Raw genomic sequence first — 11,795 nt, forward strand, 5'->3', positions numbered from 1 at the left:
AATCTATGGCTAAGGTTGCCTGAGCTTTTCAGAAATGTGTTCAGTTGTGTATAACACCTTCAGACTGTCTCCCTTTGGGCTGAAATCTCCCATGGCTTCTTGGAGAGAGTGCTTTCAGAAAGTTTCTGCTAGCACATTTCACTTGTTACTTTTATTGGGCTAAAATTAAGAATGGCACAATGTCTGGACTACTTGAAAATTATTTCTATAGTCATTAAGTTCAGCAGCTCCTTAACACTTGCTGGCCATCACTTGTAACCTGACAAGGGACGTGGCCTGTTCCTGTGATGTGTCTACTGCTGTTTTGTGAAAAACAGCCTGAATCTGGCCAGTTCTGTTCAACTTTAATTTATTCTCATTCTAAAGCCTGATTGTGATCCTTTGCTCTGAATCATTGCTCTCATAAATTTAGATCATAAAATATTTGCCATGGTATTAACTAAACTGCTTAGAAACAAGAAATCTACACATTATATATCTACCTCCCAAGTGGCAGTTGTCAAAAACAGATTTTGAAAACGCCTGAACCCTGTGTGCAACATTATCCACCTGGCAAATAAATGAGACTCCCCTGCGGCAGACGATTTGATAGAAGCTGAAAAAGCATTTGACTGAAGAGAATGGGGCTATTCAGCTCCTGCTTAAAACTTGTTTGTACTCGGTATCCTGGCTGCTAATCTGGCTTCTCCGTTGTACTCTCACTTTCGCATCTGCAAAAGACCCGGTCCTGGCCATCTACAAAATCCCTCAACAAGGTTGTCTCTCATCCTTTCTTAGTAGCTTTTCTCTTCCTGAGCAATCAGTATCAGCTGCTCTAAAGTTAGGCTGAAGTGGAAGGTATCTCGAGTCACTCCTGGGTACCAGTGACGTGCTGCTGTTCTGTCAGAAGCAGAATCTCACAACAGGAACGGACAGGGGATATCTGGTACTTCTTAATTTCTGAATCCAGGGTTATTACTGAGGGCAAAAATGTGGAGAATACCAAAGGTACAGTGTTCAAAAGCACCTAGGTAACGTAATGCCCAGACACCTTGAAATTCAAGCCACGAGAAGCTTTTAAAAAACGCTCCTGTAACTATAGAGATAACCACTGTCATTATTCTTTCCTCAAAAATATGTTGCAGATCTGCTTTGTTCTATTGCATGCACATAAAATAATAATAAGAAATTAAAATGTTCAGACATGTGCCAAGTAATGTCTATACAGTTTCTGATAACCGGACCAATGCAATATCTGAAATTAAGGTAAAGCAGGTGATGCGTTTTAACTTTGTTATTTTTCAGCATTTAAGAAGTCTGCATAGCCATTTTCTGGTAGATATTTGCCTTCTGAACTGACTGTGTTTACATGAAATGTATCTTCCTAAAAGAAAATATAAGTTTATTTTTTTTATAAATATTTTTTAAAAAAACCCTAAATTTCAGCTGAAGTCCATTGGACTATTCATGCTTAAAATTAGCTGGAACATAAATAATTGCAAGGCCAGTACTTAAAGGAGTATTTTTTTAGAGATGCCTCTGAAGCTTTTGGCAAGGGGAAGCATAGGAAAAAGGAAAGGAAGAGGAAAATTTTGCAAAATAGGTCCCAGCATGAGCCCAGCGTGGTTCTTAATCCCTACCAGCTGTTTGCAGGATACACCTGTGTGCCTGAATTTGCCTAGATAGATTTTTTTTTTTTTTAAGAGATCAATTAATAACAGGGAATGATGGCACCACAAGGAGAAAAGTCAGTTAGAAAACAGAGCTATACTGCTTTAAAAATAAATAGATAAAATAAATAAAGAGAAGCTAAACACGGATACAAAGATATTTCAAAGGACGTGAAGAGCAATTCTTTGAAGCATCTCATGTGGACATCATTTCCTCTTTAAAAGAAGGGGAGAAAATTATGCTCCATTTTAAAGTCCAGATTTCCGTGTAGTCTATATGAGGGTGTCCATGTAAGAATCCAGCACAATATTTTAAAGAATTAATACTTTTAAAATGCTCTTATAAAGTCAGTAGGACTGTTTCAAATTGTGTAGGAAAGATCCTGTTCCACTAGTAGTGAGCACAAGTCCTGTGCGTCGTTAAGGGGAATGGCTCATGGCTGAGGAAGGATTCTGTAGATGGTAGGGAAAACAGAACTTAGAAAAGAATGGTTTTCTAGGCTTTGTACTTCACACCTACCAAAAATTAATTTCATATATTAGTTTTAAATCAGAGGTCTTAATACAGTCTAACCTTACAACTGAATTTCAGGGAAAAAAAATCCCCATACTCATTTATTCCATTAGCTGGATTCATGATCAAATAACCTTTGACTTCCAGTTAGGGAAGTTTCTAAATGTCTGAAGACTCACACACATGGATACAACTGTGATATCCACCATCGAACCAGGGACCAGGGGTTTGATCTGATTACCCATTGTCTTTTTAAAATCTTTTGTCTTTCTAGGCAAATTCTTCCTGTTGAGTAAATCAGTTTCCTCCTAAACTGTGTTTTGAACTTGGATTTTATTTTTCACCATGGCCAATATTCTATACATAGCATAAACTGAAAATACAGGTTGCAGTTCTGCTGATGACGTGAGGAACTTTTGCCTGGTTTGTTATAATTTCACTGGACAATCTTGCATTATCATCTTATCTTATAATTCATCATCTTATGTAATTCATTTGTCACGGTATGAATCATGAATTGTGTGTGTAATCTTTTCTAATCTCCGTACTGAGCGGTGCTAAACAATGTGGTTCAGAGTGTTCCGTGCTTCAAAGGACGTTCTACCCATTTTGGTTGACTGTGATTCAGTTACGTTTCCCAGAAATTCCCCTTTCCCGGCTCTGCCTCCCTGCGCCTGGAGTTACCAGGGAACAGCAGCGGCCAGTCAGGCACATTTGATAGTTGGCATTGGCCAAGTTAAGGAAAGCCGTGGGGCTGGCTTCTACTTTTGCTTCACCCCTTGCCTGCTGCAGGTTTTTCCTGTTTACAAAACTCACGTGTTTTCAACATCAAGAGTGTTTTCTCTTGAAAGATCAGCTTTCAGTAAGAATTAATTACAGAATAATTAGGACTGACTATTAAATACCCTGTCCTACTCAGAAATTAATCTTCTTTCATAAATTCTATTTACTCCAAGTTTTTAGTTCTTGTTTTAAAGTGAAAGAAGCAGGAAATAAAGAACAGGCAGGGATGTACCGACTCCTTCTACTGCCAGACACCTGCATCCGAGGACGACGATGGCAGGAGAAAGCTCTGCGTCTTTATTCTTACTGAATAGCTCTTCTAAACCTGGAGGTTTCAAGCTGATCTTGCAGATTTCTCTCCTGCTTATTTATAAACAAAAATAATGAAAGAATTAAATTTTTTTATATATATCACCCAGTTTACAGTACTAACCATGGAAAGACTTAGGGGCTTATGCTGTCGTTGAATTGTATTTCTTTCTTTGTGGGTGTTCATTTATTCTTACTGTATTGTTTGATTTGTTTAGCACCTTTAAGAAAAAGTTTTCTACCAGACTCTAAGTTCAGGTGTTATTCCATCTAATTCTCCTCTCTCCTCTGTTGTGTTAGAGCATCATTGCTGCTTTTCATCTGTAGCTTTGGCAGTGATTGAACTCTAGTTTCTAGCTGCAGGATTAAGATATTTTTAACTTGTCACTGCCCTTCAACAAGTTCATTCGCTTGCTTTCCACTTAGTCTTGGTTTATTAGTTAAAATTATGGTCTTTGTCTTTAATACTACAAATACCACAAAAGTGGTTTTATTACTAATAGGTCAGATTAAGGCCTTCCCGTGTTTGAAGTGCAAATTACAGACACGGAGCTTTCTCCCTTGTCGCTCCTTGCACCAGTGTTTTCCCAGTAGATGTGAAAGCTCAGCCAGTCTGTCTGGAGGAGGAAATCAGTCATGCCCCTTCAGCCAGGGCTCTGCTTTAACCGTCCATGGTAAGAGCCGAGCCGAGACCTCCAGCTGACCGGGAACAAGGGCTTGTGCCTGTGAAAGACCTCTTTGCTGTTCGGTGACCCTTACTTCCAGAGGAAACTAGAGTGACCACAAGTTTGGAGCAAAGTGCTACATACACTTTGTTGGCCCCAAGTTCTCTTGCTCTCAAGTTGAGTGGATAGTCTCTTGAAAGGCATGTAGAGCTGCAGTAGCAAAAAGCTGGATGAAATCAGAGCTATCATTCCACAAAAAATGTATGATCGTGGCAACGATCAAAATACCTCAAATGTTTACACAGTGTGAGAAGGGGTTAAAAGAACTTACTTTTTTACTTGAAAAAAATCTGCATTACCACAGGCCAGTCCTACATCCTTGTGGCTTCAAGGCATGGTTTTTGATTTTTATTTTACAGCAAGCTAGAAAGCCCTATGATGTCCGAGACGTTATCGAGCAGTATTCACAGGGCCACCTCAACCTGATGGTGCGGATCAAGGAGTTACAGAGGAGGTACGTCAAAGTTCAGTGTCACAGCAGGAGAGGTCTGCTTGTCAATAAGTCGGTGGTCAGGGCCAGCGATCAAACCCTGACAGGGTTACAGGTGCCGTATTGGTAGGACTGTGCAAGTTAGAGTGTGAAATGGCATTCAAGTAAAGTTTTCTTTTCACACAGGAAGAAAAAGGCAAAGAGGTTAAAAATCTGATGATTGGGACTTACAGTTTCATGATATTTAGGTGTATCGCTGCAGTCCCTGCTAGCTTTGACGGTCCACTGTAAGCCCTGTGTGTTAGGGGCTGTGCTGCACGTACAGAGAGAAATACTGTCACCTGCTCTGGCAGAATTACACTTACAGGCAAGCGAAGAGATGCCAGATAGATGCCACAAGCGAGATGCAGAAGGAAAGAAACAATAGTTGTTCACATGGAAAAGCGATGGGCATGGTAAAACTTCACAGTGGTGAAAGAGGCTAAAGACCAATCTAAATCTAACCCCATTTTCTTGTTATTTTAATTTCAAGCTATTCTTAGCCCAAAGCAACTGCCTCACATACAGTACAAACTAGAACTCTTTGAACTTCGCTTTGTGAAGTCTTCTGCTCTGTCTAAAGATGCTGGTTCAGGTCACTAAAAGCTAAAAATGATTCTTTCTGTTCCGCAGGTTGGACCAATGCATAGGGAAGCCATCTCTCTTTATCTCCGTCTCAGGCAAGTTAATACGAAGGATGTGTCTGAAGTTAATCTGATGAGGATATAATTAATGGAAAATATGTGTTAAAATACTTTTTATTTTGTTGCCAGATTTTAGGGTTGATCTTATTTAGATACTTAAAGCACCTACTTTCACCGAAGTTTCCAAAATGTTGACTCTAGTCTCTCTGAGACTCACCATATTTTCAGTAAAATGGTGTGCTGTGATTGCAGGGCTCCTGTGAAATCACTAATATTTGCATAGAGCTTTGATAGCTTTGAAAAGAGGCTGGTGAAGGAGCACAAAGTGCTAAGTTTGTTTGTGACAAGTCTGGCTAATGAAAACTTTCTGTTAAAGTGACTTTTCAAACTAGCATTTCTATATAGTTTTAGGGGTTAAAAAGATGAAATGTTCCCAAATGCATTGTTCAGGTTGGCTGTGGAGTCTTTTGCATAGCGGCAGATTGTTTTTAAATGGCAATTAAAACGTTAACTAAATTGGGAACCGTTTTGTTCTCCCAGGTTAAAGCATAAAATTAAGGTTGGAAGAGCCTTAAACTTAAGGGCTATTAAAAGCCGTGGCGTGGGCTAATGCTATAAAAAGTAAGAAAACGCTGCTTTTTAAGGAATAGAACTACCAGCGTGGCAAAGGTGTTCAGTTACACTGCGTTGGTGGGCTAGTTAAACACACCCTGTTGTGGCTTGCTGCTATTTTGTTATACCACCGTATATTAATTTGAAAATGTTTTTTGTTCCACAGAGAAAAGCAAAGATCGAGGGAATAACACGATTGGTGCCAGGCTGAACCGAGTGGAGGACAAGGTAATTCTCAGTTAGACTGGCAGTGAATGAGGACGTGGTCTGTGATCGAACAGTGCTTGTTTCATTGGATGTGGGGAAAAATTTGGCTTAAAATAGAGGTGAATGCCTGGCTTTTCCAGGTGATGGAGCGTGATTTTTATGGCTAATTGCGTTTTTGGTTCTTTCTTTTCATTTTAACAGAATAAGAAAAGAACCAGACTTTTATTGATTTTGGTCTCTTTTGGGACTCGCTTGGAGTTTTGATTTTTAATTGCATATATTACACGTCTCAAAGCTCTGCTCCCTTCCTCCACAATAGATAAAGATTCTGTTCCTTTAATACCTCAGTATATTTCGGTCCCTAAGATTTCCCTTTGATCATGGCTCTGTTATTTATGTAACTCCACCTACAATCCCTTAGAGAGAGCGATAGCAAACCTTGTTCTGTCCTCTGACAAATGGAGTTTCTCCTTTCAAGTGACGTGAAGCCAGAAAAAAAATCAGACTTGTTCTATAATCTCAAATTAACAGTTAAGAGCTTGGTAACCCTTTATTTCAATGCTGGCTGGGCCTGAAAAATTGGATGACAGGTTGAGGCTATGTCATTGTTAAAAAAAAATATGGGTTTGCCTGTGTTGGTATCAAGGAAAGAAAGGGAGAGTTAAGAGGAACGGGTTTGAATCCATTATTGATCTCTTACAGTGATTTGGTGAGGCGGTAAAAGAATTTCTGTACTTTCACTCGTATCTAAACTGTTCATTCAGTGTTAAGGAGTGAAAATTATTCCTGGGGAAAAGAGCTTTCAGCGTGTTTCTTCCACAAGTGGAAGTATGTGATAACCTCGTGATGGATTTATTCTGAAGAAATATTCTGCAGAGCAGAAGAGCTGTGAGGAACACGTTTGGAAGGGTGCAGCCAGCTCTGTATTGATTCGCGTGTGACATACTTGTTCCTTACATATTCCTCCTTAAATACTGATGAAAACTTGAATGGCAGTACTCAGAACTGTACTTCAATCTATCAAAAATAAATGACATTTTAAAGGGAACAGGTGCCTTTTGGTATATAGGGTGACACACAGAAAGGGTGGAGAGGAAGGCAGGAAGGTCCAGTGTGTTCTGCACAGAGACAAATTGCTGTGCAGCGCTCGCTCAGATCTGGGGTTAGTAAATGTTCTTACACGTGGAAGCCCTTTCCAGAAAGTTTGGGTTACATTTGTTTATTTTCTCTCCTTAATGTCAACTTAAAGTGTGGAACACTAAAAAATGTCTTGTGACTTGTGACAAAGAGCAATGACTTTACAGTTTGGACAAATAATTCTCCAATGGCAGCTGGAATAGCTTCTCGCTGCTATTTGTAAAACCTCCAAGGAGCCTGGGAAAGCTTTGGTGGTGTACTGGCTCAGAGATAAGCTGGCTTGGGGTTATTAATTACTCTTTTTACATCCTTACAAATAAGTACACCGTGAATTTATAGCGACGGTTGTTTCATGTCTTGTAATAGCACTGTAAAACACTCCATGTGTAAATTTAGTATAGCTGGGTTAAATTTTAGCCTTGTTTTAAGTAACAGACCCTTCTTTCTTTGCAGTTGCATGAGGTCATCTGTGGTTTCAGAGTTGTATGTTATCTGCCCTATACAGCTAGTCCTATCTGCAGGAATTTTATCTGAAAGTAGCTGAAAGGCTAAAAATAGAGAATTTCGGTTGGACTCAGCAAACAGCGGTATACATGACAGCACGCTGGCAGCCCTGAAATCACATTTTTGCTGCAGCTGCAGATGGTGGCCACAGCTAGTTTTCTGGTATTTTTGCTCTTGGGGACTGGCCTTCTCTTTCCCGTGAAGTACCTGGTATGCTTTCAACATAGTTAAATCCTTCCTGAGCTGAGCGCTGTGTGAAGGGTATCTACATCAGCTGTTTTTTAAGCTGACTGCGTATTTAAACAGCTACATCCTCTTTGGTTTGTGAATTAGTTTTGAATCTCGGGCTTCTGAAGGACAGGTTTTCAGTGCAGCAGGCTAGTGTTAGCATCTGACCATTTGAAAATCCTCCTGTAAGTCTTTTTAAAATGAGTCTTAGCCTTCTGAAATTATTTGGACACTCCTGCAACAGCAAGAAATTACATGGCACTTTGTGTGCCCCAGGAATAGCCAAGTTCTTCTGACAGCCCCTTCTCTGTGATCAGAGTGGGCTCCTTGCAGCAGAAGGCTGTGGACAGTTGTCAGAAAGACTATGTTAACGGTGTTCTGTACCCTGTGGGAACAGTCACTGTGCTCCCCGGGATAACATAGCCATCAGTTCAAACTTCCAAAAAGGCTGTGACTGATGATGGCCTTCTTGCACATCAGCGTGCACAGGACGGGACCATTTTGGCTTTATTTTTAATTTAATAATAATGCTGAAAAGTTGATGGTAAAAGCCTGACAACCAACTATCTGCCTTTGTGGCCAGTGTTGGAAAAGCACAGTTAAAGCAATGAGTAATCAGTTGGAAGAGACTGCTTCGGAAAGTGCCTGGCGTGGAAATATTCAGCACTTTGCAGGCTGCACAGGCACCGGGCAGTTCAGGTATTGAATACTGGCAGTGCCTGCAATAAGTGTGTGAGGATTTGTCTTCCTGCCTAGAAACAGAGCTGAAAGATACGTAAAATCAATAAAAACCAAAAGAACCTCTGCCAAGCCATCTTGTATGTCATTCTTGCAATAACGCAGAAGTAATAACCTGGGGGATGTGGAGGAATATTAAGAGGCATGTGGAAGATTAAGTATCCCTATTAATTTAATCCTTAGTCTTTTTCCAGATGCTGAAGTACAAGCATACGGAAGCAATTTTGGTGCTGAACTTTGTGATGGAGGATGCCCATTTCTATAAATTGGACTGCAGCTAAATACATCCTTCATCAGTCTAGGTCATTAGGCAGCCATACCATTTTAATAGCTTTTCTCTCACCAATCTGATAACGCTGCAGTGGCTAAACTGCAGATTTCCATTTCCAGTGTCCAACACTTCCCATCTGCCCAGCTATGGTAAAATAAAAGTATCAGCCATATATGGTAAAAACAAAAGCAAAAAATAATTACTGGTAGGATTCACTGCTGCCAGAAGCTTTGGTAACCAAAGCAGAAACAGAGACATGAGACAAAGTCGTGGAGGAGGGCTCGCTTGAGGATTATTAAACAGGGTATCTATGTGTAAACTCCAGGTTAGCAGGTACTTCAAACAGTGGTCAGCAGTAAGTGGGTACAAAAAGGAAAAGCATGGGTTTATCTGTTTGCATTTTCTTGCACTCTTTTTTGAAGACTCTGCTTCAAGCCTTGCACGAGAATCAAGATAACCAGGGCAGGTAAACTTTAGTCTTGTTCAGTATAGCCCTTTCTATGGTAGGTTGGTGTGCAGCTGCTTGCTGCTGGATTTGGTCACCCATACAGCCCCACGCAGCTGAACACGGCTGTACGGTGGGCTGGTTATGAAGACTGTGGAGGCAGAGCCCTGTGCCTGTCTAGAGGACATTCCAGTGGGTCTTTGCAGCACAGAAGAGAACCTCTTTGGAGTAGCCTTCACTCGCATCCGTTTATTTGCACCAATTTTATCTGTTTGAAGATCATTAGATCCTACCACAGCACAAATGAAAAACCATCAATTTTTGCATTAGTTTTGGAATTGTTTATTATACACAGTGTTAAGTACTCTCTGTAACCTGTAGGATGTTATCTAAGTGCAGTAGCTTGGGTATAGCTACAGACAGACCTGGCCTGCAGAGCAGTGTTACAAACAGTCATGATGGTTTCTGTGGTCTATTTCTGAAGTGTCAGCTCTTAGAAATGTGATTACATCAAAACCCAAATCTAGCACAGAATATGGATAACCACAGTGAGGGTACTGCAGCTCCTTAGCTTGTTTTCAGGAACTGGGAGTATACGCTTCCTCAATGCTCTAAAATGAAATTATGCAAGACTTATTATCTCTTTAATCTAGAGAAAAGTGGTTCAAGGTGGTTCAAGCTCGCACAGTTGCTGTGCTAATATTCAAAACGAATGAGTAATTAAGCTCTGGTCATTTGGACACATGCTGATACTGATGTCATCTGTGATACTCCTCTAAATATTTTATAAAAAGTAAAAAGGCAAAAGTGAAATACTGCTGAAGAGAAGACTTTCTGATGAAGTGAGTTCTTATAGATTCTTATAGATACCCCACATTTCTAAAGCTTCTGGATGCAGACGGTAGTTGGTAAGCATGATGCTCAAGGCAGATTGTAAACCTTTACAAGTACAAAGTGTTATACATGCATAAAAATAAATAATCTCATTGATTTCTTCGGGACATCATTAATGACTTTTGAATTCATTGGCAAGGGCTGTGTGCTTGTGATCTGCGTAGCTGTCTACTTGCTTATTAAGAAATCCCAGAGGAATTTTAGGTAACATGCGATAGATCCTATAAAATCTAGGAAATGGGGAGGGGGAGAAATGGAGGAATGAAGTAATGTGTAACCAGTTGATAGTTTTTTAAATAATCTTCAGGTTAGTTGCTGGTTTGGGAATCAGCTGTTCGTGTTTGTATTTGAGTAGGTGTGCAAGGGGATGTAAGGTCTGCACTTTGTGATGACTCGATCTTGTATTAAACCACATAAAGCCTGTTTTGTCTGGCATTCAAAGATAAACCCAATCAAGCAAGTTTGAAACGTAGCCTCCATCATTCTTGTGCATAGAGTGTTTACATTTGATGTGGACTGGAAAAGCATAGTGGATATGCTGAGAGAGAATGTGGAACAGTTGTACGGACTAAGTACCTTGTAGAGCAGATCAGAGAAAAGGGATTTAAGTGAGCAACATGTGTACACAGTGTGCTACCCAGATGTTTGTTTGTCTTTCGCATAGGTTAAAGAAAAAGAAATGACCGTAAGATCATCTCTGCATTTTATTTTTCTGTGTGTGTGGTGCAGATGAGGAACCAAAAAACAGTGCAACATGACTGGCAAATTTGGTTTTGATACATAGGACGAACCTCTGCTGAAGTTAGATGCATCAAAGTTGAAATGATTCCTTGTCAAAGATCTGGTTTTAGAGTGATCTCGCTGGAATTAAAGTATTTTATTTCCATTTGCAATTGAGGATCAGGGAGGAAAAGTGCGTGGAGTTGAAAGGGCTCTATTCAGGCTGCAGTCTTTTCAGGCTGGAATCTATTCAGCTCTTGGAAAAGGTTCAGAGTAAAGGGAGGTATACTCCCTTTCTTACACAAGTCCGTACCTTCCCTATCTTCTCCCCCATCAGTAAAAGTTACAAAACAGAAACGATCAGTGCTGCTGCATCCGACCCCACAATTCCATCTTTCAGTATGAAATCAGGATTTCCATTACTTCTCTAAAAATCTAGAACAAATGCGATTACAACAACTTTTTACGTGTCTCTAAAGTATCCCACTGTTTCAGCACAGGGCTGTGAACTCCTGTCACAGGGTCTCTTTCTGTCCCAAAGTGACAGGTGCTTCACTTGGTATCTCCAGCGATCAGCAGCCCAACCTGGCAGAGCGTGATTGCCCTTGTATGCCATGGGCACAGCAGTCTGATGAGCTGCCTTCCTTTGGGATGGACCTTCATTGTGGTGGCTTCGTTATGTTTGTCATAGCACAAGAGCTCCTCCTCTGACAGGTTAAACACACAAAATAGAGAAAGGAAGGGTAAAATAACATATTGTTTCCCTCTTTTACAGCTGAGGTGCAGGAAGCCTGAGGGATCACAGGGGCATCTGTGGCACCGCCAGGAGTTTAACTCAAGCCGTGGCTGGGTCTTAACCACAAATCAGCGTTCTTTTTTGTTGCTGTGTTTAAAAGCCCCTCTAGTCTTGAATAGTTACATTGGCCAGTGCAGTGTTCAACATAAT

General features: G+C 40.4%; 1 protein-coding gene across 1 annotated transcript in view; it reads left to right on the plus strand.

The window, feature by feature from the left end:
• Nucleotides 1-5,933, plus strand: part of KCNQ1 (potassium voltage-gated channel, KQT-like subfamily, member 1) — a gene marked incomplete at both ends in the record, with an annotated part of 141,638 nt that extends 135,705 nt beyond the window's left edge. Inside the window, 3 exon segments of the mRNA XM_010135032.1 lie at nt 4,340-4,434; nt 5,083-5,129; nt 5,872-5,933. Coding sequence (XP_010133334.1) covers nt 4,340-4,434; nt 5,083-5,129; nt 5,872-5,933 — 204 coding nt within the window.
• Nucleotides 5,934-11,795: the final 5,862 nt, after the last annotated feature.

This window comes from Buceros rhinoceros, unplaced genomic scaffold (genome assembly GCF_000710305.1).
Source record: "Buceros rhinoceros silvestris isolate BGI_N320 unplaced genomic scaffold, ASM71030v1 scaffold6740, whole genome shotgun sequence".
Lineage (NCBI taxonomy): Eukaryota > Metazoa > Chordata > Aves > Bucerotiformes > Bucerotidae > Buceros > Buceros rhinoceros.